The sequence below is a fragment of the Protopterus annectens genome, chromosome 11.part0 (assembly GCF_019279795.1).
Source record: "Protopterus annectens isolate FY-2018-M chromosome 11.part0, PAN1.0, whole genome shotgun sequence".
NCBI lineage: Eukaryota > Metazoa > Chordata > Ceratodontiformes > Protopteridae > Protopterus > Protopterus annectens.
In genome coordinates, this window is record NC_056745.1 from 243,188,670 (window position 1) to 243,215,679 (window position 27,010).

At 44.6% G+C, this 27,010-nt stretch overlaps 1 protein-coding gene across 4 annotated transcripts in view; it reads left to right on the top strand.

Moving 5' to 3' along the window:
* Positions 1-27,010, top strand: part of LOC122815299 — a 623,971-nt gene that overhangs the window by 296,820 nt on the left and 300,141 nt on the right. For all 4 annotated transcript variants that reach the window (XM_044087667.1, XM_044087668.1, XM_044087665.1 and 1 more), the window contains one exon: positions 7,235-7,300. In XM_044087667.1, coding sequence (XP_043943602.1) covers positions 7,235-7,300 — 66 coding nt within the window. The remainder of the gene's footprint in view (positions 1-7,234; positions 7,301-27,010) is intronic.

Sequence of the window (27,010 nt, forward strand, 5' to 3'; positions counted from 1 at the left end):
TTACCGACGACTCCGATTCCGGATATCACTCCGCCAGTTATTGATTTTCCTCCGGATACCGAAACCGAGGAAATGCCCGAGACCATTGCTGTAGACAAGGTCACTCCTGCACGTGGAGCTGCCAGGCCTCCTATGGCCATGTCTATTAAGGCCTACACCAGGGCTAAGGCAGCCAGCAAAACAAAACATCTTACTACTAAAACCTTACCTCAGCCTACTCCAGAGACACAAATTATGTCTATGGCTGCTGACTTAATTTCTATGATTAGAGGTTCACAGGCCCATCCTGAGAGGATTCCAGCCTCCTTCTGATAAAAGGCCCCGGGTTGAACCCTCTGACCCTATTCCGTCAGATGAAGACTCTGAGGGCTCTGTCCACTCTGATAGCCAGGAAGAGCTCTTCCAGACCTATGAGGACTCGGATGCAGAGGATTCCATCCCCTCGGCCTCCCCTCCTGAGGATATTTCTTTTGGGGAAGTTCTGCATACCATGAGGGAACATTTCAAGTGGCAAGGCCAGGAATATTCTGATTCCAGAAAGCCGGACTTTCCTTAAGAAGCCCCAGCACAGGCCCTTAGCTATTCCTCCTGTACTTGATGTTTTGGATGATTTATATTCTGACTCTAGTGTTACCCCTGACTCTCTTCCTCCTGCTCCAGCCAAGCCAGACAGGTATTACAGGGTCCCAGAAACTCATTCCCATTTATTCAGGGCCCATACTGTTGATTTGGAAACTAGTTCTCAGGGGCCTAAAGGAGTTTCAGCTTCCACCTCTAAAAATCCATTGCCCTCCAACAGGGAAGCTAGGTCATTAGACAGATGGGGCAAAAAGGTTTACACATCCACTACCTTATCTATGAGAGCTTTGAATTGCCTTTTTCATATGTTACAATATCAGGATTTCCTGTTAGAAGATTTACAAAAAACATTGGCCTCTCCTGATCCTTTAGACAGGAAGGCTTTGCAGGAAGCTGTACATAACACTCAGCAAGTAAGCAATCACTTCCTGCAGTGTGGATATGATGCACTGGAAGCTTCATGTAGGGCAGCTATGACAGGGCAGTCATTCGTAGACATGCATGGTTAAAAGATCAACCTCTACCAGATCATGTAAAGGCAAAACTTCTGGATGCACCTTTGGAAAAGAACAAGCTTTTTGGTGCTAATGCTAAGGAGGTGTTAAAGACCATCGAGGAAAAAGCAAAATCAGTTCAGACGGTGAAAGATTTCCTCCAGGTTCAACCCCCCAGATTCAGTAGGAATTGGCCTTCAAAAAACTGGTCCTTTCCTAATCCAGAAAAGTTTCAAAGGGGTAAAAACAGACGTGGCCGAGGAAGAGGCCAATACAGAGGTCCTTACAGGGGGCGACAATGGCACCCAGGAAACCAAAGAAGTGACGCAGGGGTTTCACCTGCCCCACAGCCACAATCTCAATGACTTTCCTCTACTTCCGCCTACCAGGGAACAAATAGAAGCTCCCTTGGGCAGGAAATTATCTCTGTTTGCAGGAAATTGGCACAGACTGACAAAGGACAAATGGATTTTGGACATTATAGACAGAGGCTACAGGTTCCATTTTCATACCTTGCCAAGAAAACAAGGCATGCCAAACCTACCACAAAACCAGAGGGCAGAGGCTATCAAGCAAATCTCTCTGCTGACTCGGATGAAAGCAATAGAAAGAGTTCCACAACAAGAACAAGGCCAGGGGTTTTACTCAAGACTGTTCCTTGTTCAAAGAAAATAATCTCAGTGGAGACCAATACTGGATTTGTCCGCATTAAACACCTTTCTCATAGTACCAAAGTTCAAAATGCTGACTCTACAGCAACTCCTTCCCATGCTGGGCAAGGGGTCTTGGCTGATTACTCTGGACCTCAAGGAGGCATACCTGCATGTCCCTATCAGACACAGCTGCAGGAGATACCTCAGATTTCTTGCAGGGCCAGAGCATTATCAATTCTCAGCATTGCCATTTGGCTTATCTACTGCGCCCAGAGTATTCACAGAATGCCTGGCTTCAGTAATTACTCATTGCAGGCTCCAGGGGATACAAATTTACCCGTACCTGGACGACTGCCTCATACAAGCGGACGACAAATTGATGTTGACAAAAAACTTGGACTATGTCATACGATTACTTCAAGCTCTGGGATACACAGTCAACTTCCAAAAGTCAAGACTGCAGCCATCCCAGCAAATAATCTTGTTGGGAGCCAAATTAGACACAGCCTCTCAAATGGCTTACCTGACAGAAGACAAGCAAGAGAAGTTAACTCATTACTTCAAAGGTTTAGCAAAACTCACCCAGATGACTGCAAGGAGATTCCTACAGGCCCTGGGTTACATGGCATCCTGCATTCTCCTGGTTCCATTAGCAAGACTACACATGAGAAAGCTTCAATGGTACCTAAAAAGCATTTGGTCTCAGCACAGCAACAACTTGGAGACAACCATACTGCTCATTCCATGCCTACAAAAGGAATTCCTATGGTGGGCCTCGGTGAGCCAGGCAAACACAGGTATGTCATTCAAAAAACCACAGATAACACAGACCATGACCACAGACGCCTCAGACCTTGGATGGGGGGGGCGCACATGGAAGGCAGGTGTATACAAGGACAATGGTCTCAAAAGGAAACACATCTGCATATAAATCAAAAGGAAATGCTGGCAGTAATGCATGCCATCGAGGCCTTCCAACACCAACTTCAGCAAGGCCATTTACTGATACGGACAGACAACACCACTGTGATGTGGTATATAAACAAGCAAGGGGGCACCCACTCTTACCCCCTTTGCAGACTGACAAAGCATCTTTGGGAAAAATCACTGAGCCTAAACATCCAGTTACAATCCCAGTTTGTTCCAGGCAAAGACAATGTGTTGGCGGACAGCCTAAGCAGGAATTTCACAGATCCACACGAGTGGAGGTTACATCCGAAGATCTTCACACAACTCACTTCGACATGGGGCAGGCCAGAAGTAGACCTATTTGCCTCTCACCTCAACCATCATCTACAAAAATTCTGCACAAGGACATACCATCCAAAAGTTTGGAAAATAGATGCTGTCTCATTCAACTGGAACTTCCTAACAATCTATGCATTCCCACCTCTGCCACTGATGACCTCAGTATTACTAAAGATCAAAGCAGAGAGACCCAAGGGAATCATAATAGCTTCGGACTGGCCAAGACAACACTGGTACCCACTACTACGGAGCATATGTCACACCAGGTGGTGGGCCCTTCCCCAATGGCCTCTACTTTTCACTCAACACAATTTCAAAACAGTGCATCCAAACCTTCAGACACTGCAGCTAACAGCCTGGGAGATCCCATAAATAACCTCAACCTATCTCTCTCCAAGGAAGTTCAGCGGATACTAACAGAGGCTCGAAGACCATCCACCAGAAAGGTTTACTTAGCAAAATGGAAGAGATTCAGCAATTGGAATACCAGCAAGGGACATGATGCATCATTGTTGAACATCCCACTCATCTTAGAATATTTGGCAGATATGCTAAAGAACGGCCTCTCATATTCTTCCATAAAGATACATGCATCAGCTATTTCAGCTAGATATAACACTGATCCTCCTGTCTTTTCACACCCTTTGCTAAGGCAATTCCTCAGGGGAATCAAGAACATAAAGCCACCAAGAAAGGCCCCAGTGCCAGCCTGGGACCTCAATTTTGTCCTAGAAAAACTGACTCTACCTCCATTTGAGCCAGCAGCTTCAGTTGACTTGCAATTTCTCTCATGGAAGACAGCTTTCCTGTTGGCAATTACCTCAGCAAGAACGGTTTCGGAACTACAGGCCCTAATTGCAATACCACCGTTCATAATTTTTCAGAGACAGGGTTTCATTAAGGACCAACCCTACTTTTATGCCAAAGGTGTGGTATCTAGGGTTTTTTTAAATCAAGCTATTCATCTGCCTGCTTTCTTCCCCAATCCTGAGAATAAGGGGGAAAGACTGTTACATACCTTGGACATTCACAGACAACTTAGATACTACCTGGACAGAACCAAGGCCAGTAGGAAGTCTGAACAACTTTTTGTAGCTTACGCCCCTGCAGTCCAAGGAAAAGCAATTTCAAAACAGACTATTTCAAAATGGATTGGACATTGAATCAGATTTTGTTATTCCTTTCATGGAAAGACTGTTCCAGCCAATGTCAGACCACATTCCACAAGAGCTACAGCCACCTCTACAGCATTCTTAAGAGGGGTGCCTACTAAGGACATTCTAGAAGCTGCTACATGGAGCTCCGTGCATACATTCTCCAAACATTACAATCTCCCTCTATACTCCAGATCCAGAGCAGGCTTTGCTTCGGCAGTCCTGCAGGGTTTGATTGCCACACCATCTTTTTCCTAGAGCATTCCTCCTCCCCCAGCTAAGCTATGGTATTCTACCCATATGTTATGACTGCAGTTGCATTCTTGAAGGACATAGTACAGTTTTGTACCTACCATAAATGTAGATGTCCGATAGACATGCAACTGCAGTCGGATTTTCCCTCCCTCCATACCCCTCTATACCTAGGATCCACTCCTATCCCTGTTTCTCTTAGCTGGGGATATCTGTTATGGTGTATTTGTTTTATTGCTCATTTATTTCTCTGGAATCCTGTTTTTGTCTTCCAATTTGATTACAGCCTTCCTTGGAGGGCACCTAGCATCTGGGGCAAGAAACACTGAAGAAGATGGCGTCGGCTGATGCTTATGTACTCCAGCCGCTCTGACGTCAGAGAGAAATGCGACATCATCCGACGTCGGACCCAGACTTTGGAATCCGGCCGACCGAGGGCTGCCTGAGGCAGGACAACCCATATGTTATGACTGCAGTTGCATGTCTATCGGACATCTACATTTATGGTAGGTACAAAACTGTACTTTTCATCAGCTGGATGTTCACAGACAATTGCGTTTCTATTTACATAGAACAAAAGATTTCAGGAAATCAGATCAAATGTCTCGTTTTCAGACACTAGACTTGGGGTTCCGGTTTCTAAGATAACCTTGTCTTGCTGGATCTCCGATTGCATCTCATTTATTTATGCTTCCAATGGCAAAGAATTACTCTTTAAATTGAAGGCTAATTCCACACGATCTGTGGCTACCTCAACTGCTTTTCAGGCTTGGATGTCTATGGATGATATTTGTGCTGCAACATGGGCTTCGCCGTATACTTTTTATTAGTTACTACAAATTAGATCTGGTTTCTAGAGGCAGATCTTCCTTTGGTTCCACAGTGCTCAAGTATTTTTCACTGAGCCACTCAAGATGAAGGTGCTAGGGACGCTGTCCCACGGGTAAGAATGAAGGCAAGATTGGACTACATAACATCAAGAAGTTCTGTACTCACCATAACTTTCGATTGTATGTAGTCCATCTCGCCTTGCATTCTTACTAACCCTCCCTCCTTCCCCCTCCTGGAGGACCTGGAGGTATTTGTCTCTAGGTTTCAGTAATCCTTTCTGTTGGGGTGGTTCTTAGTGTGTGAGCTTGCAGCAGCAAACAAGATCTGGGGAATAGACCTGTTGCGTGATGGGATACCTTTAGCCACGAGCCAATTGAAGACTTCGAGCTAGAGTATGGCAGAGTCGAAGCTGAGGTTCGGCTCCGAACCCACTGGTAAGAATGTAAGGCGAGATGGACTACATACATCTAACGTTATGGTGAGTACATAACTTGTTCAACCACCAAATAGTGAGTAAACTCCCTCTGAACATAAGGGAATACATCTTCAGATTGGCTGACAGATCTCTTGTGTAGCCAATTAACTTGTAAAATTATCCTAGCTAAATAGTCAAAAGTCTTCCTCTGATTTTCCAGTCTGTACATCAGCCTCTCCTTTAAACTTGTCTGGCAATTGGCTTAAAGGATTAAAGAGCTGTTAAGCTTTTTCCTGTGGTCCAGTGATACAAGGCTTGATGCGCTAAGAGTCGCACAATTAGACAATGGAAGCTGAGGAAGTCACTTAATCAGACACTGCTCCCGGGCTGAGTCTGAAAAAGATCCACAGAGGTTAGTGCTCTGCCCTGGAAAACAAATACAAACTTCCTTTTTAGATTTTGTGACTTCTTTTTTCTCTCATCTAGAAACATATCATTGCAGGCCTACCTTGTCTTATATTCATTAATGTTTGTTTCCTCACTCCCACTGTTCCTACTGTTAGCGTTAAATGTCATTTGTAATGAAGTACTGTCTTTTCCGCTGTCTTGTTCTCCGATTTTGGATTTTATGAAATATGGTCTTGCCTTCTCAAGTCATACTCGTATCTTTCCTATGCCTGTTCTTTCCTCAGAATCAGTTGATGAAATTGTTGACCAGAGGTGGTTTTGCTGTACTTTTGATAATTAAATCTTTTCTGGCAACCCTGCTACACCGTATGTCTTATTTTCTACTCCTATCAGCATAGCCTGCTGTAAGAGTTGCTTTGTATGTTTGCAATTTTGCTTGCATGTATGAAGCAGAACACAGTATTAATGTCACGTTTGTTTGTTGTATATACCCATTTTATGAACATTTCTAAGTGCACCGCAAGAGACCATATGCGGCATCCTTTTTACCTACGGTATCGAGGACTGAATTAACTTTTAACATTGTGCAAATATTGTGTATGGTTTTCTTCATATTCATTTGCTGTTTTACCTGCCTTTTTGACTGTCTTTGTAGTCCCAGTTTGTGGAAGTTATATCCATGTTGTTATACCTTTTGTTAGTAAATCTTGGATTTTTGTCTGAAGCTTTTTTTCCCCCTGTACCTCCACTGTAATCAGTCTTTGCCAAATAGATCCTCCTGTGCAATAGACATAAAAGTATGTTGAATAAACAGTAAGCTGCCCATGCTGTTTACAATGGAGAGTACTTTAGACTCAAAAGAAGTCTATTTTACTGACATTTTTTGTGGTAGTTTCTGTACAAGTGGGACACTGTGCTAGTTTTAATGGTGGTTTAATTAGAAAGGACTTTTTTCTGCACAATTAGTTGAAGGCTTTTAAATGCACTGTAGTGTAGTGCAGTTGAAGTTTACAAAAATTGCAGATTCATGTGGCTTGATCAGAAAAAATGTTGCCTGTGGTAGAGTGGAATGGATGATTGTCATTGCAGTAGAAAAACTGATAAACAAGTGCTACTTTCTGGTAGGAAAACATTTGTCTGAAAGATGATGGCCTTTTGCCTTTTCCAGTTTTAGTTAAACTTGTCATTCTGTCTTAACAGGCCGAGTTTGACAAAGAAGCTGAAGCTGCACTTCCAGCAAACACTAATGAGCCATTACATCCACCAGTAAGTAAACTTGGTCTTTCTAGGGCATGCATGCAGAGTATTGTGAACTGTAATTAAATGTGTAGATTTGGGAGAGGAATCTTTTGGAGGTTGGTCATTGTAGCAGGAAGTCGCATCACATGGATGACTTCATACCAGCATAGATGTAATCTGGCCATCCCGCTGAGCAACTCATTGGTGGTCTGAAATATTTTACTGACATGGCTGGCATAGGCCATCAGTAAATGCAATGTTGGTAATCTTTTTTTTTTATGTATTTTATTTGACATTTGTTAACCGGGAAAGCCCGACTTGGAGCAAAGCCAATTTTCAGCAGCGGCCTGGGGAGAGAAAGGCTCCAGATGCATGCCTTTGTGATGTGAAGTTGTTCTATCTTGCCTTTATTCTTACTGATTCAGTCAGTGGCCTCTTCTATAGCTTCTTCCAGATCCTCAAGGCACTCTGATAAGGATGTGGATAGTGTACTGCCGAGGCTTCTGCAGACACTGGCACTAGCAAATATTTTGTCTGGGCCAAACCTTGAGGTTTCAAAACAGACCAAGACCCAGCCCATGACTTCTGTTCCTCCTCCGATTCGACCCGAGGTTTCAGAGCCGGAGTGTTCAGAGCTGATGTTTGTGGAACCGCCAGAGCTGACACCCCTCCTGGGCCTGTCTGTTCCGACTACTCTGACGTTTTCAGTGCCGACCTTAGTCTAGGAGCAGTCACTCGCCGGTCGGGTCCGGAGAGGATAGTCTTACCAAACTGTCTGTTCCAACTTTGCCTCTTTGGGCCTGGGCTTGGGTGAGTTCGGCCCCTACCTCGAGCTTGGACCCCACGGATTCAGGGTTCCCTTCGGATCAGAGCCGTGGGGGGGGGGGCTTCGATGCTATGACTAGAGTGTTGTCCCCTTTGGGCATCCACATCATCGGTACCAGTAACCTCCTCCCTTAAAGCACCTGTGTCTGCCTCTGCTTCACTGATCCCTCAAAAGCGTGGAGACCCTGAGCCTCAGGTCACCCATTGGGTGAGCCCTGCTCGTCCGAGACCTCTCCAGAAGCTCTCACTGAGGAGGTTCCCAGGAAGAGGCTTTGCAAGAGGAAGCATCTGGACTCCCCACAGGAATCCATCACATTGGATACTGACTTAGATGAGTCAGAAGGGTCCCCACGGTCCCCCTCTGAAGATATCTTCTTCTGGGATATCTTGGAAATAGTGAAACAGGGGTGGCTGGAAGCACAGTAATCCTACTGATGATGATTATGATGACTCAGTCCTCCTGAAGGCTTTGGGTCTCGGCCCTCCACCTCTTGGGTGTCTCTGCCTTTTGATGAACTGATGGACCTCGTTTTTCGAAAGGCGTGGGAATCCCCGGATACCATGGGAACCTGTCCCTCGGACGCCTAATAAATTCATAACGTCACCCCATGACAAGGTTTTCCTTACCAAAGAAGTACCCGTTGATGCTATGGTGGTTGCAGCAGCCACCAAAAAGAAGTTGTCGGAGACCTCTACATCTGTTTATCCTCCTAATAGGGATTCTAGGATCATGGACAGATACGGAAAGCACATGTTTAGTTCAGCGGCTTTTGCGCTTCGATCCCTGAACTATCTTACACATTTTACTAGACTACACAGAGAGAGCTCTCCTTAAGGAGTTGGGAGATGCTCTACAGGGTGCAATAGCTGCGGGGACTCAGATAAGGTAACTTCCCAGCTTGCTACCCTAAATTCCCTTATAAACTCTTGCATGTGTCTGGTTTCGTATGCAGCTGATGGAATGAGCAGGGCAGCGGGTACAGGAATTGCTGTTGGGAGACACTCCTGGATGGACTTATTTTCCTGATGGTTCGTCCCTCTTTGGACTGAAAGTGAAGGAAACTCTTATCACATATGAGCAAGACGGAAAGACTGTCTGCTGTAGGAGTCTGTATTTCCACCCCTACCAGATCTTACCCCAAAGGTCTGAAAAGTGGGAAGATGTGGTTCCGTAAATCCCAAGGAGCTTTCCATGACACGTGTTGTGAAACCCCTCTCTAGAGGCAGAGGAGGGGGTAATAATGGAAGACATCATCCACGCAGCCGAGGAGGCCCATAGAAACAGGGCGACAGAGATCAGTTCTTTGGAAAGCCCTAGCAGCGCTCCTGAAAGGAAGCCTGTCTGTCCATCTCTGTAGGCAGTTAGGGGTCTCTCATTTTTAGCCAGGTGTCTGGGTACAAAGATAAGACCACTGGGTACAAAGCGTCGTATACAGAGGATACTCCATTCCCTTTGCTAACACCCCCATGAGAAAAATCCCAAACATTCCTCCCAGTCATAGGGAACAAGCAACCATAGAAATTGCAAGGTTGCTAGAAAGTCATCCAGCCAGTCTCAGCAGACCAAAGAGGATCCGGATTTAGTTCCAAGGAAAACTGGACTGGGGACCCATTTTGGATCTTGGCAGATCAAAAAATAAAACAAAGTTCCGGATGGTCACGCTACAGTCTATACTTCCTTTTCTAGGGAAAGACAATTGGATGTGCTCAACAGATCTCCAGGATGCGTACTACCACATAAAATGACCAGACCATCCAGGGATCATCTGCACTTTCGGCTAGGAGCCAGTTATCAGTTTTGAGCGCTGCCCTTTGGTCTCACTAGAGCCCCAGAGTGTTCACCAAATGCATAGCGCAGTAGTCACGGCTCGCCTGAGACAGTTAGGATTCCAGGTGTTTCCATATCTAGACTGGATGTTCGTGCATACAGCTGCAGTCATAACAGATGGGTTTTCCTGCCGTCAGGCGGGTTCTCGGTCGGCCGAATTCCAAAGTCTAGGTCCGGCGTCGGTTGTCGTCGCTTCTTCCCTGACGTCAGTGCGACAGGGGTATAAAAGAACCAGCCGACGCCATTTTCTTCAGTCTTTCTTGCCACGCGGTGCCCGAAGCAGAAGCAGTTCGCAAGTGCCGGTCGGCCAGCTCCTGAGATTACTAATATTTTTCAACCGAAGTCTTCTTGAAAGCTAAGTACCCCGTTGGGGAAACTTTTCTTGCCTCAGACCGATGTCAGACAAAGTTAATAATTGCATTTCATGTGGGAAGCAAATACCACATAAGGATTTTTATTCCCTCTGCATTCCTTGCTTAGGCCCAGACCACGACGTCTCGGCCTGTCGTTTTTATGCTACATTCAACAGACGCACTATTAAGCGTTGGGCGGAGTTTGCCCAACACTATTTTGGCAAAAAATTTAATTACATTATGTCGTCGGATACTCCAACTCCAGTTTTGAGTAAAAGACACAAAGATAAGGACCGACATACGAGGTCCGCGATTTCTACCGACACCACGCCAAAGCCAACTACAGGTGGTCCAGTTCTCAGTGAGGCACCTACGCAGCCCCTGACTACCGACGACACTTCATTGGCAGTGTCTACTGTGCCCGAGGTCGCAGGCTCTTCAGCCCACACCCTGACTACAGATACCGAAGCCACTCTTGGCGGTGAAACTCAGAGTTTAGACAGGTCTGCCACCTCTCAAGGTGTCTTCAGGCCTTCCTCTTCTTTTTCCATCAAGGCTTTCACTAAGTCTAAAGCAGCCATGCATTACTAAAAGGCAAGCTCCACAGGGCCCTTCTGAAGGCCCCATGCCTAAAAAGCAGATGCTCAAAATGGCTGAGGATTTGATTACTCTTATCAGGGGTTCTCAAACCCCCCCCGGACAAAAGGCCCAGAGTGGAGGAAGAATCCCCCTCCTCCGACCAGGCCTCCATTATTTCAGAACATTCTGAAGACCAGGAACATTCATACTGCAGAGGAGTCCTTTCCCTCTGTCTCCCCCCCTGAGGATTACTCTTTTGGGGAAACCTTGCATACCTTGAGGGAACACTTCCACTGGGAAGGCCAAGAGTACTCAGACTCCAAGAAAAGGCTTGGGGATTTTCTCTTGGTCCCTCAGCACAGGCCTCTGGCTATACCTCCTGTCTTAGACATTCTAGATGATGTGTATTCGGAGGCCTGCCTTAACCCAGACTCTTTAGCTCCAGCCCCAGTCAAGCCTGACAGATAGATATTACCGGGTTCCTGACTCACCAATTCCTATACAAAAGCCATGCGGCTGACCCAGAAACTATTTCACAGGGCCCCAAGGGAATTAAGGCCTCCACTGCTAAAAATCCATTACCTTCAGAGAGAGATTCCAGAGCTTTAGAAAGGTGGGGGGAAAAAGGTATACACCTCGGCCACCTTAAACATGAGGGCATTAAACTGTCAGTTCCATATGTTAAAGTACCAACAGTTTCTGTTATCACAGTTGAGAAGCAAAATGTCACAACCTGAACAACCAGACTTGAAGGAGTTGCAGGATTTGATACATAGTGCAGAACAAGTGGGTAAACCTACTTTGCAATGTGATTTTGATACTTTAGAGGCCTCATGTAGAGCTGCTGTTACAGGATCAGTCATACGTAGATATGCCTGGCTCAGAGCAAACCTTACCAGATCATGTCAAAGCTAAATTACTAGATGCCCCTCTGCAAAAAGATGTATTGTTTGGTGTTAAAGCTGAGGAGGTATTAAAGAAAATGGAGGAAAAGGCAAAATCAGTGCAAACAGTGAAAAATTTCCTACAGGTACAACCTCCACGTTGGTCCTTTCCAGCCACAGACAGACCCCAAAGAGGTAGATACAGGCGCCCGAGGGGCAGAGGGCAATCTCAAGGATCGTTTAGAGGCAGACAGTGGCAAGCACCTACACAAAGAGGTGGTGAGGATAGTTCACAGCCATTCAGAAAGCAGACCCAATGACTTCCCCCTTTGCATGCCAAGCAAGGCTCAAATGGCAGCACCTTTAGGCGGAAAACTGGCATTATTTTTGAAAAATTGGCATATTGTCACAAAAGACAAATGGATCCTGGACATTATAGACAGAGGCTACAGATTCCACTTTCACACCCTTCCAAAAATGAGAGGCATGCCAAACCTGCCACACAATCAAAGGACAGAGGCACAAAACAAATTTCAGATCTCATGGACATGAAAGCTATTCAAGAGGTACCTGCACAAGAACAGGGTCAAGGTTTTTATTCCAGACTATTCCTGGTACCAAGGAAGGGAAAAGATTGGAGACCTTTTTTGGACCTATCCATCCTAAACACATTTTTACTCGTGCCAAAATTCAAGATGCTCACATTACAGCAGCTTCTTCCCATGCTGGGCAAGGAGTCTTGGCTGGTAACATTGGACCTCAAGGAGGCATACCTGCATGTCCCAATCAGACAAGATTGCAGAAGATACCTCATATTTCTTGCAGGTTCAATCCATTATCAATTCTCTGCATTGCTCTTTGGCTTATCTACTGCTCCCAGAGTGTTCATGAAATGCCTGGCATCAGTAATTGCCTACTGCAGACTTCAAGGGATACAAATATACCCATATTTGGACGACTGCCTGATCCAAGCGAACAGCAAGCACATACTTCTGAAACATCTGGCTTTTGTAATAATGTTGTTGAATTCTCTGGGATACACAGTCAACAAAAAGAAATCAAGGCTAATACCCTCTCAAACAATAATTTTCCTGGGTGCCAGCTTGGATACAAACACCCAGATGGGCCTACCTCACGCCAGAGAAACAAGGGCAACTAACTCAATACTTCAGAAAACTGGCAACTTTTACCAGGCTGACTGCAAGGAAAATCCTGCAGGCTCTGGGATTCATGGCATCTTGCATCCTACTAATCCCATGTGCAAAGTTGCATATGAGGAAACTTCAATGGTACCTAAAAAAAACCTATGGTCTCAACACAGCCACAGTTTGGAAACAATAATACCACTGATTCCATGTCTTCAGAAGGAATTTCTGTGGTGGGCTCAAGCATGCCAAAGAAACACAGGTCTCCCATTCTGCAAGCCTCAAGCAAATCAAGTTATCACAACAGACGCCTTGGACTACGCCTGGGGGGCGCACATGACAGATCGATGCATTCAGGGCAAATGGTCCCAAAAAGAAAAGCACCTACACATCAATCAAAAGGAAATGCTAGCAGTAATAAATGCTATTATAGCTTTCAAAGACCTACTGCATCCAGGTCAGCTATTGATAAGGACAGACAACACCACAGTAATGTGGTACATAAACTGGGAGGAACCCATTCATACCCCCTATGCAGGCTGGCCATGTCTCTTTGGAACATGGCTCTGGAATTACAAATCTAACTTCAAGCACAGTACTTGCCAGGCAAGGAAAACACGCTGGCAGACAACCTAAGCAGAAATATGACAGATCCACACGAATGGAAGTTGCATCCTCAAGTTTTTACAAAGATAATTCAAGCATGGGGAAGGCCAGACATAGATCTCTTTGCCTCCCACAAAAATCACCAATTGCCAAAATTCTGCTCAAGGACCTTTCATCCACAGGCCTGGAAAGTGGACGCACTCTTTCAGTTGGACAACGACAGTTTATGCCTTTCCACCTCTTCCTCTGCTGCCCAAAGTTCTATTAAAAACCAGAGCAAACAGACCAAAGATGATTCTCAATGCTCCAGACTGGCCAAGACAACACTGGTTACCCACTCCCTAGGAGCCTGACTCATTCCCCACCATGGATCCTGCCTCTAATGCCTCTTCTACTGACTCAGCACAACTTCAAAACTCGTCACAGTCAGCTGAAAACACTCAATCTAGCCGCATGGAAGATTCCTTAAATTCACAACAGACCCTACGCTCCACGGAGGTGCAGGATGTCATTTTGGAGGCTAGAAGGCCTTCTACTAGAAAAGCCTACTCCGCAAAGTGGAAACTATTTTGTGCCTGGAATGAGAAAAAGGGTCAGAATCCTGGAATTACTGAATTTACCTCAAATATTACAGTACCTAGCTGAGATGCTAAGCAGTGGACTTTCATTCTCCTCCATCAAAATCCATGCCTCAGCCATTTCTGTAGAATACAACACTGATCCTCCTTTATTCTCTCACCCCCTCTTAAGACAGTTCCTCAGAGGGGCTAAGAATATAAACCCCCCAAGGAAACAACCAGTACCCGCTTGGGACCTCAATTTCATTCTAGAAAAACTGACCTTGCCTCCTCCTGAGCCAGCTGCTTCAACAGAACTGCAATATTTGTCCTGGAAAACAGCCTTCCTTCTGGCCATCACCTCAGCTCGCAGGGTATTGGAACTACAAGCCCTCATGGTTGTGCAGCCTTTCATCATTTTCCATCAGGACAGAGTTTCCTTATGAACCAATCCGTCCTTTATGCCAAAGGTAGTATCCAGGGTAGCCTTGAATCAGGCTATCCACTTACCTACCTTTTACCCTAATCCTCAAAACAAAGGGGAGAGACTACTACATTCCTTGGACATTCACAGACAGCTGCGTTATTATTTGGACAGAACAAAGCCTTTCAGAAAATCAGAGCAACTCTTTGTGTCCTATGCTACAGGAGCTCAAGGGAAGCCAATTTCCAAACAGATGATCTCAAAATGGATAGCCCACTGCATACGCTTTTGTTACTCTTTTCATGGTAAAACTGTACCTGCAGGCATCAGATCTCACTCCACAAGGGCCACAGCTACCTCTGCAGCTTTCCTCAGGGGGGTTCCTACCAAAGATATTTTGGAAGCAGCCACTTGGAGTTCTGTCCATACCTTCTGCAAGCACTATCACCTACCATTATACTCCAACTCTAGAGCAGGCTTTGCCACTGCAGTCTTGCAGGGCATCCTGGCTCCTCCTAGTTCCACCTAGTGCCTACCACCCCTTTTTTAGCTTTGGGATTCTACCCATCTGTTATGACTGCAGCTGTATGCTCTATGAACATAGTACAGTTTTGTACTTACCATAAATGTAGATGTTAGAGTGCTAATACAGCTGCAGTCCAGGTTTCCCTCCCTCCTTCCCCTCTTGGGACAGGCCTAATGGCTAAGACCTCCTCATACAACCTGATTGGGGTATTCTTTTATGGTGTATTTGCTTGCAACTACTGTTTTTTGATTATATTGCATTGCATTATTACATAAATTTATATATTGCCTTCCTTCTGGGGGCACCTGACATCTGGGGCAAGAAAAACTGAAGAAAATGGTGTCTGCTGGTTCTTTTATACCCCTGTCGCACTGACGTCAGGGAAGAAGCGACGACAACCGACGCCGGGCCTAGACTTTGGAATTCGGCCGACCGAGGACCCGCCTGACGGCAGGAAAACCCATCTGTTATGACTGCAGCTGTATTAGCACTCTAACATCTACATTTATGGTAGGTACAAAACTGTAATTTCCACACCACCACCACCAAGCATCAACTCATGCAAGCAAGAGAAACAACCTTAAATCTTTGCAGTCAATTGGGTATTACCATAAATTTAGAAAAATCTGCCTTATTGCCATCCAAACGTACCATTTTATAGGAGCAGATCTCGACACCATCTCTGACTGTAAAGCTTCCACCAGAAAGAATTTGCCATTCAAGTCCTGAACCTCATCTCAAAACAAAAAGCCCCAGCTTCAACAGTGCTAAAAATATTAGGGACGATGGCAGCAGCAATCATTGCCATTCCCTTTGGTCGAATGCATATGCGTATACTGCAATGGCTTCTTATTCACACAATGGTCATTTCAAGAATTTCCGATGTCACACCCAATTATAATGAATTCATGCAAGAAGGATCTTCACTGGTGGCTGACTTCTCAAGTAACAATAGGGTGCCCTTTTGTTCTACCCACTCCTATTACCACTGTGACCACAGACACTTCCCTGATAGGGTGGGGGGCATTTTCAGGGAATGACAGCCCAAGGCATATGGGAGAAACACGAGGCTCACCTGCATATCAATGTCCTATAGATGAGAGCGGTACTACTAGCATTGCAGTCCTTTCAAGACTTTCTTCCTCTAGGGACTATTGCAGTACAGACAGACAACATGTCAGTGGTCTGATAAATAAACAAGGAGGAACCAGATCCTACCCCCTATGTCGAGAGGCCCTGAGATTTTGGCAGTGGGCAACATCCACCCAGCACTTTCTGATAGCAATGCACATTCCGTTGAGATCCAGTGTGGTAGCAGACAAATTGAGCAGAGCAATTTTATTGCCTCACGAGTGGTCCCTGAAAGTAGTAGAAAGGATATTCCGCAGATGTGGCCAGCCTTGCTGTGATCTCTCCAACTCCCACCAACACCAAATGCAGCAACTACTTTGCAGTAATCCCCACTCTGGGGGATGCCCCAAGGGGCGTGCTCATACAGTTGGCCCCCGGGTCATCTTTATGCTTTTTCCCTGTTCCCTCTGATACCCAAATTTTACAGAAAGCCAAGACTCTGGGAAGGACTGTCATTCTAATAGCCCCTTATTGGCCTCATCAGATTTGGTTCCCCTTCCTTCAGCCTCATCTACTGGAAGAACCATGGATCCTGGGCCCAGTTCCAGATCTTCTGATTCATTAATCAGGGGCTCTTCATCTTACACTTCATACCCTTAGATTGACAGCTTGGCTGCTCCAATTCCAAGAGTCGCCAGGTTCCAGAATCTCTCACATGCAGTTCAGAACATCCTCTCATAATTCTACCAGGAAGTTGTACCTTAGTAAATGGAAAAGGTTTTCCATATGGGCATCCCAAAACAATGTTGAGCCATATTTGGCTTCAATTGTATCCATTTTAGAGTTTCTGACCAAGCTTTTTAATGAAGTGGCAGCTGTAGCAACCATTAGGGTTCAATTAACAGCAATTGCTAATTTTCATATTGGCGATCAGGGGGCTTGTATCATGTCCCATACACTTTCTAAAGCCTTTCTTAAAGGTACTATCCATTTGAGACCAACTGTTAGATCCCCAGTTACACTATGGAACCTAAATTTTGTTCTTTCTTGAATAAACTTTGCCCCCCTTTTGAACCAGCCTCATCTTGTAACCTGAAATACTTATGGAAAACCATTTTTCTAGTAGTTATTACTTCTGCTCGAAGGGTTTCAGAATTGCATGCCTTGTCCATTAAACCCAATACTTGATTTTTCACAATAAGAGTCTTGCTGAGGACAAAGCCGTAATTTTTACCTAAGATTTGTTCAGAGACGAACCTCAACCAGACTACAGAATTACCTGTTTTTTCCCCAAATATACTAAGATGGAACATATGCTGCACAAACTTGACGTCCATAGGCAACTTCAATTTTATTTAGACAGGACTAAGAACATCAGAAAATCGAACAGCTCTTTGTTTCCTTTTCAGATTCAAAGAAGGGTACTCCTGTGGTAAATACCACGTTGTCAAAATGGTTATCAGATTGCATTTCCTTTACATATCTCTGTGCACATGCCATTAAGTCATAAAGTAAAGGCCCACTCATCTAGGGCTGTTTCCACACCTTCAGCCTTTCTGGCTAAGCTACCCATAGATTCCATTTGTGCAGCAGACACATGGCCTACACCTCATACCTTTATCACTCATTACAAATTGGATAGGGCCTCCTTTGGTTCTACAGTTCTGAGGAATATACTTCTGTGAGCCACCCAAGAAAGATTTTGCTTGGGATGCCAACCCATCAGTGAAAATGAAGGCGAGATAGAACAACTTCACATAAAGAGGTTATGTACTCACCATAATGTTCCATGTGAGTTCATCTTGCCTTCATTCTTGCGTCCCACCCACCAATCCCCTACCAAGAATTTCTTTAGGACCGGGAAATTGAGACAAATCTTGGTAATATTTAGTCCTTATCTACTGCATTCTTGTCTTTCTTACCGGGGTATTTACCTATCAGTATAGTGGGTTGCAAACAAGATCTGAGGGAAGCACAAGTGCATAATGGGATAGGGAGTAGGCCACGAGCTGGTTGAAGACCTCGAGGTTTTGCATTTGGCTGAGTCGGAGCAGCGGATTCGCTCTGAATCCATCAGTGGGAATGAAAGAGAGATGAACAACTCACATGGAACGTTATGGTGAGTACATAACTTCTCTTTTTGAATCATTCCTGCTACTTTGAAAACGTTGATTGATGCTTAACTGTTTTCCATTCATGAGTTGTTTATTGGTCATTCTTGGCCTTATTCTTATTTGATATGTGAAAGTGTGTTTTTGGGAATTATTTTTTATTTCATAATGCAGTCACTTGATTTTTGGTTACTGTTTTTGTTTACTTGTATGCTTGTGGCAGACAGAATTGCATCTAAGGATTTTCATGCTGAGTTGTCTTGTTTTGTTGGGGTTCTTTACATACTGTTGGAAGACTGTGCACATTATAAAAATTCATAAAGACACAGAACTGGAAGCTTTACAAACTTTATTTTAAGAAAGATGTTCCACACACTTGAGAGAAATGAAAATATGAATATGAAAAAGGTAAGTCTGGTTAAGGAGTACAGGTTTAAAAAATTAAGGTTAAGTTCATAGGTTCATAGATTAGTACTAGGCTTAACTGCCGTTGTGGGCCATTTTAAGCCTAGTCAATTACCCCATGTAAGAATCAAACCCTGCACCTTGTGTCTATAAGGTAAACGCCTTACCCATTAAACAAACTCCCAGTTATGACACATCCGTTTGGAGGAAAGAACGGAAACAAAAAAAATGATGTGCTCTGAGAAGAGGCCAAGCACGGCAAGAAATTAAACCTGCTCAGTGGTTAAAACTTTCCCAGGTTATCAGATATATTCTCCCTTCTCTCATGTTGTATCACATAACCTAGCACTTCCAAATCTTAGTTGCCACACTTCATTTGAAGGATCGTAGCACCTCTAGGCTACCACTTGTATTTTCAACGAGTCATTGATTTCATGAATACACTTTCAAAGCCTGTATATGTATTCAGTCTCATCTTTCTGCTGCATATTCTGTCGCGGTTTAGTTTCTTTGAACTTTTTTTCTTCAGTTTTTCTCTTGTTTTTGTAAGGCTCCCCCTTGTGGCAGTTCTGCTGTTTAGTAAAACAAAAAAAAAAAAGTTATTTAGCTGTCCAGTTAATTCTGATTATGTTCAGGGTTTTGCTTATTTTGTTAACCATGCTTTTAGAAATTGGGTTTTTGTAAAGAAAAATCCTCCCCAGGTTAGGCATAAATTCTGTGCGTTCTGTTTGCTCACTGAGCACAACACAAGTATCAAATTTGTCTGTGGTTTGCAACTGCATTTTAAAAAAAAAAAAAGGAAACCGTGTAAACAGCTTGGTCAAATGCTGTCAGTGAAATTTCAGAGCCTGTGCCTTGAAGCTGTCTACTTCCTTGGCTTTGAAGCCCTAATAGTTGAACTGCACCTCCTAAAAGCAAAGTACACAAGCACCCTACATAATAACTTTCAACTTTGCCACTTTATATGGTTGGGAGTAAAATGCTGGTTAACCAGTTTAAAAAAATAAAGCTGTAGATTATGCATATTCTCCTTTATCACAAAGTTCCAAATGTCATAGAATGTTTTCTTAAAAACCTTTATTAAATTTTCAGAAGAAATAGACACACATACCTTTATCAGGAAAAACAAAACATATTAATATTTGTCATATTCGTGTATTAAACGTTACATATATATTTTCTGTGTTTTTAAAATTTAACCTTTCTTAGGTCACTGTTAGTGTTCCAGTGCTTATTGATTGCCATGCCAAGGTATCCTGATATTTGGCTGGGGTACCAATGCTAAATAACCTTCTTGACGTGCCATATGACCAGCATATGACTTCAGCCTGTGGCTGTTGGGTTGTAAATAGCTATGAGCATAGGATCCTTAGATTATCTTGCCATCAGGCTGAATGCATAAGCTTCACTAATGTTGGTTTGAGCACTGTCATTATGCGGTTACCACTGTCGAGGCTTTCAGATAATTGCCCCTTTGGGGAACCTTTTTCTTCATTTTTATCATGAAAATGTGCTCATGTATGCTAAAAGACTGAAATGCAACTGTGGAAGGCACATTCCTTATAAAGACCTCCACTCTCAATGTTTGTTTTCCATAGGAGCTGAGCGCAATTATCATAGCTGTAAAATGTCAGTCATTTCTCCCTAAGACCTTTAGAACTAGGTTAGCTTCCCTAAGTAGCTGTTTGGAGATGTAATGTCTTGAGCCTCATGCTTATTACAATGTTAGAACCCTCTGTCTCAAACATCCCACTGACACCCAAAAAGTTGTTCCAAAACCTGAAACCAGTACCCTCTGAGATGCAAGAGTCTGCGATGCGTGCAAACTACTTTCACTGAGCATACAAGACACATCATACCAACCCTCCAGCAGAGGGAGAGTGAATCTCTTATTGCTATTGGAGAGAAGGGGCAAGGGTGATTTATTTTGGAGGAAACTGAGGGGATGCCACAGAGCCTAGTTAGAGAAGAGGTACCTGGCTTCCTTATCGAGGTCCAATAATCCACACAGCCATGCTTTGCTAGAGCGGGCATCAAGTAAACACATCTCTCCTTAGCAGATGTCCTATTAGATGGAATGGCTAGATTTTTATCGAGGCTTGTATAAAACCATCTCATCTTTGTCTCCTTCCTTCCTCTCGCCCACTTTTCATGCTGCTGCTCCTTTAAAACGGTAGCAGGAATCAGAAGATAAGTCTGTGATGACTGTGTTTATTGGCTTATTCCTCCCCGATACTTTCTCCAGGGTAAGTTGACTCTGATGATGAGGATATATTGTCGTCAGATTCTCCACGTGAAGAGATTTCCTTTGAGGAAATCATCTCCAGGATGTTAAACATTTGGAGTAGAACATTGAAGCCGTAGATGTACATCCTGTGAGTTACTGGAATTAGGGACCCCTAAGCCTTCAGTTGTACCCCCCACCTGGAAGCCATTTTTAGATGTTTTTGTTTCCACTTCTGATCTAGACTCGGCCATCTCCACCTTAAAAAACAGAATTGTTCTACAGGGTGCCAGAGGGCATACAATTCTTGTACAATGATCCAGTAACCAGCCCCTTAGTTTCTTTCTCTATGGATAAACTCAACAAATGAATCCCTTTATCCATTGTACTGCCATCTAATGAAGACAGCAAGTCAATGGATAGATGTTCATCGTGTTTCCCTGTTGCAGTCATTGCACTTGGGTTATCCTGCTGGCAGGCTACCCGCAGTCGGCCTGAATTCCAAAGTCCAGGTCCAGCGTTGGTTGCTGTCGCCTCTTCCCTGACGTCAGTGCGCCAGGGGTATAAAAGATGCAACCGACGCCATTTTCTTCAGTCTTTCTTGCCGCACGGTGCCCGAAGCAAAAGCAGTTTGCAAGTGCCGGTTGGCCGACTCCTGAGATTTTCAAATACGAATTTCAGATCCAAAGTCTTCATTAAAGCTAAGTACACCGTTGGGGAAACTTTTTTTTCTTGCTCCAGACTGATGTCGGAAAAAGTTAACAATTGTATTTTTTGTGGGAAGCAAATATCTCATAAGGATTTTCATTCTTACTGTATTCCTTGCCTAGGCCCTGATCACAACGTTGCTAGCTGTCGATTTTGTGCTAGATTTAACCAACGCACTATTAAGCGTCGGTACAATTTTGCCTTTCATTACTTTGGCCGAAGATTCAATTATATAATGCCGTCGGAACAGCCGACGACCGGAGTTTATAAAAAGCGCAAGGAAAGAAAAGGACAGGTATCCGAGGTCCAAAACCAACAAGGCTTCCGCAAAGCCATTCGCCGGTTCTCAGTGAGACGCTGTCGCAGCCCCTGACACCTGCTACCTCAGAGCCACAGGCCGCTGACTACTCCCACGTGGAGCCAGCTAGGCCTCTGGATACTCAAGGTATTGGACACTCGGAAACTATACCCTCAGATGGGTCAGGAGCCGCTGAGCAGGCATTGGCTTTTGAGGGTGTTTTCAGACCTACACAATTATATGTAAAGCCTACTTCAGCTTCCAAAGCAAAGACTAAAGCAGTTCTAAAGACAAAGAAACAAGTACAACATTCTACTGGACAGATTTCCATGCCTAAAAAACAGATGCTCATAATGGCCGAAGACCTAATTACCTTGATCAGGGGTTCCAATCCCCCTCCTGACAAGAGGCCTAGGCAAGAGATAGAGTATGAATCTTCAGATCAGGTTTCCATTTCCTCTGACTCCTCTACCGAACAGGAATACTCTCTTCCTCCTTACGAGGATTCTGATGCAGAAGAATCTATCCCTTCAGCCTCACCGCCTGAGGATTATTCTTTTGGGGAAACCCTGCATACCATGAGGGAGCACTTCTACTTGGAGAGCCAAGACTACTCAGAATCTAAGAAAAGGCTTAGAGATTTTCTTTTACTACCCCAGCACAGGCCTCTGGCTATTCCTCCTGTGTTAGACATTGTAGATGTATTTTCAGAGTCCGGACTTTCTCCTGACTCTTTACCTCCTGCTCCTGTTGAACCAGACAGATACTACAGGGTTCCAGATTCACATAAATTTCTTTATAAAAACCCTGCTGCTGACCCATAATCTATTGCGCAGGGTCCCAAAGGGGTCAAGGCTTCTACTGCAAAAAAACGTATTCCCTCTTATAAAGATTCAAGGGCACTAGACAGATGGGGAAAAAAGGTTTACACTTCTGCTACTTTGGCTGTGAGGGCTTTAAATTGTCAATTTCATATGCTTAAATGTCAGCAATACTTAATGTCGCTGCTAAAACAGAAAATGCTGTCAAATTCTGATTGTGCAGAAGATAAGGAAATGCAGGATTTATTGCATGCAACTGAACAAGTGGGAAAGCATACATTTCAATGTGGTTTTGATTCTCTGGAGGCCTCTTGCCGAGCTGCAGTTACGGATTTTATTAGGAGGCATGCTTGGTTAAAGGAACAGAATCTGCCTGATCATGTTAAAGCAAAATTATTAGATTCTCCATTACAGCATTGATACCCTATTTGATGTTAAAGCAGAGGAGGTGTTAAAGAAAATGGAGGACAAAGCGAAATCTATGCAAACGGTAAAGGATTTCTTACAGGTACAGCCACCCAGATTTAGCAGGAACTGGCCTACAAAGAATTGGTCTTTTCCAGTGTCCGACAGGCCACAAAGAGGCAGATACAGACGTCCCAGAGGCACATCCCAGCCCCAGGGCTCATACAGGCCTAAACGGTGGGGGAGCTTCTACCTCCAAAAGCGGAGAAGACAAATCACAGCCATACAGGAAACAGTCCCAATTACTTTCCTCTCCCAGCACCAAGCAATTATTTTTTGGCAGCCCCCTTAGGGGGAAAACTAGCACTTTTTTCTCAAAATTGGCACAGGACAAGCGGGTCTTGAATATAGTGTCCCAGGGCTTCAGGTCCCACTTTCACACCCTGCTAAGGGCAAAAGGTATGCCAGACCTGCCACACAATCAATTGACAGAGGCACAAAAACAAGTTTCATCCCTCATGGACATGAGGGCCATTCAGCAAGTACCACAGCAAGAACAGGGACAAGGGTTTTACTCGAGACTTTTCTTGGTACCCAGAAAAGACGAAACCTGGAGACCAATACTGGACCTGTCTATTCTAAACACATTTCTGGACGTTCCAAAATTCAAAATGCTGACTCTGCAGCAGCTCCTGCCCATGCTGGGCAGGAAGGCTTGGCTGGTAACTTTAGACCTAAAAGATATTCCAATCAGACAATCTTGCAGAAGGTACCTCATATTCATAGCTGGATCAATGCACTACCAATTCTCTGCACTGCCCTTTGGCTTATCTACTGCACCCAGGGTCTTCACAAAATGCCTGGCACCAGTAATTGCATTTTGCAGACAGAGGAATTCAAATATATCCTTACTTGGACGATTGCCTTATTCAAGCAGAGAACAAGGACATTCTACTAAAGCATCTGGCATTTGCAAAAAGATTACTCATTTGCCTAGGGTACACAGTAAACGAAAATAAATCAAAACTAGTACCCTCTCAACAGATAATATTCCTGGGTGCAAGCTTAAATACCCAGATGCCCAGATGGCTTATCTCACGCCAGACAAACAAAGGCAACTGACTTCTTAGTTCAAAATGTTGGCAACAAAGATCCAGTTATCTGCAAGAAAAATTCTGCAGGCTTTGGGCTTCATGGCATCCTGCATTCTGTTAATTCCATATGCCAGACTGCATATGAGGAAACTACAGTGGTATCTAAAAATTGTTTGGACTCAATGTTGTCACAGCCTGGAAACAATTACTCTTTCCTTGCCTGCAACAGGAGTTTCGATGGTGGGCAACAGACCTGTCACCACAACAAGGGACAGCCATTCACCATACCCACAACCAGGTAGTCAGTAACAGATGCATCAGATTATGCCTGGGGGGGGGGGGCACATGGCAGGAAAATGTATTCAGGGCACATGGCCCACAAACCAAAGGCACCTTCATGTCAATCAAAAAGAGATGCTAGCTGTTCAGAATGCCCTGACAGCTTTCAAGGATCATCTCCATCCAGGACAACTGCTGATAAGGACGGACAATGCTACAGTCATGTGGTACATAAACAAGCAGGGAGGCGCACATTCCTACCCCCTCTGCAGACAAGTCATGACTTTGTGAGACACAGCATTGACTTTTCAAGTACACCTGCAAGCACAATTCCTGCCAGGAAAGAAAAATACGCTGGCAGACCAACTAAGCAGAAACCTCACGGATCCCAACAAGTGGAAACTGGATCCACAAGTCTTCAGCATGATAATAAAGAAATGGGGATGCCCAGACATAGATCTATTTGCTTCCCCTCACAATTGCCAACTACAGAGATAGCAAGCATGGAAAGTGGATGCTCTATCATTCAGCTGGAAAACCCTAACAGTTTGTCTTTCTTCCTCTGCCTCTCCTCCACAAGGTACTCCTAAGGGTCAGACAAGAGAAGCCAAAAATGATTCTGATTGCTCCAGACTGGCCCCGTCAGCACTGGTTCCCAATCCTAAAGAGCTTGTCTCAAGGCCCAGCCTGGACATTGCCTCTAATTCCTCATTTACTGACCCAAAGAAACAATCAGATCCTGAACAGCCAACTCAGAACCCTAAATCTGGCAGCATGGCGGATAATGTAGCCATTCAGGACACACCTCTCTCTAAAGCAGTGATGGATGTTATTTTGGAGGCCAGGAGGGCCCAGTACCAGAAAATCTTATGCAGAAAAATGGAAAAGATTCTGTGCTTGGAACCAGGCACAAGGAATTGACACGTTTGTACCAAATATTCCTCAGATTATACAATATCTAACTAAGATGCTGGGCAAAGGCTTATCCTTTTCATCAACTAACATCCATGCCTCTGCCATTTCAGCTCATTACAATATGGAACCACCACTTTTTTCACATCCGTTGCGAAGACTGTACCTCGGAGCCAAAAACAAGACCTCCAAGGAGACAACCAACACCTGCATGGGACCTCAATTATGTCTTGGAAAAACTCACACTGCCGCCTTTCGAGCCAGCCAATACTGCTGGAATAAAGATGTTCATCGTGTTACACTACTGCAGTAATCAAACTTGGGTTTTCTGCCGTCAGGCGGTCCCGCAGTCGGCCCGAGTTCCAAAGTCTTGGTCCGGCGTTGGTTGCTGTCGCTTCTTCCCTGACATCAGTGCGACAGGGGTATAAAAGAGGCAGCCAACGCCATTTTCTTCAGTCTTTCTTGTCGCGTGGTGCCTGAAGAAGAAGCAGTTCGCAAGTGCCGGTCGGCCGACTCCTGAGATTTTCAAATCTAATTTCAGACCGAAGTCTTCAATAAAGCTAAGTACCCCGTTGGGGAACCTTTTCTTGCCTCAGTCCGATGTCAAAAAAAGTTAATAATTGCATTTCTTGTGGGAAGCAAATACCTCATAAGGATTTTCATTCTTATTGTATCCCTTGCCTAGACCGAGACCACGACATCACAGGTTGTCGGTTTTGTGCTAGGTTTAACAAACTATTAAATGTCAGTTTGATTTTGTCCGACATTATTTTGGTAGAAAATGTAATTATACTATGCCGTCGGAGCACCCGACGACCGTGATGCATAAAAAGTGCAAAGATAAGGACAGGCAGCCGAGACCCAAACCAGACACCGAGGCCTCTGCTAGGCCAGTTGCCGGTTCTCTGGTTTTCAGTGAGGTGCCTACGCAGCCCCTGACGACTGCTGATTTAGAACCCCAGCCTGCATCCGACTCCCAAGCGGAGATTGCAGGCCCTCCAGAGCCTTTATCTTTAGGCCCTTCCGACTCCATGGCTGATGGGGATTCCAGTGCAGTTGAAAGGCCGGCAGTTGCTGAAGGTGTCTTCAGACCGACCACACTTACTATTAAATCCTTGGCAAAACTGAAAACTCCATTAAAAGTAAGGAAGCCTGTACAGCAGTCTCCAGTGCAAGGCCCCATGCCTAAGAAACAGATGCTTAAGATGGCCGAAGACTTAATTACCCTAATCAGGGGTTCCCATCCCCCACCTGACAAAAGGCCTAGACAGGAGGAGGACCATGCTTCCTCTGACCAGGTTTGCATTACCTCAGATTCTTCTGAGGAACAGGAGTACTCTTTTCCCCCTCATGAAGACTCTGATGCTGAAGAGTCTATTCCTTCAGCATCTCCCCCCCAGAAGACTACTCTTTTGGGGAAACTTTATATACCATGAGGAAACATTTCCAATGGGAAGGCCAGAATTACTCTGATTCTAAGAAAAGGCTCCGAGAGTTCCTCTTACTTCCCCAGCACAGACCCCTTGCTATTCCACCTGTTAGACATTGTGGATGATGTTTATTCAGAATCTAGCTTTAACCCAGATTCATTACCTCCTGCACCAGCCAAACCAGACAGATACTAGAGTGTCCCTGACTCTCATAAATTCCTAAATAAAAGCCCTGTTGCTGACCCAGAAACC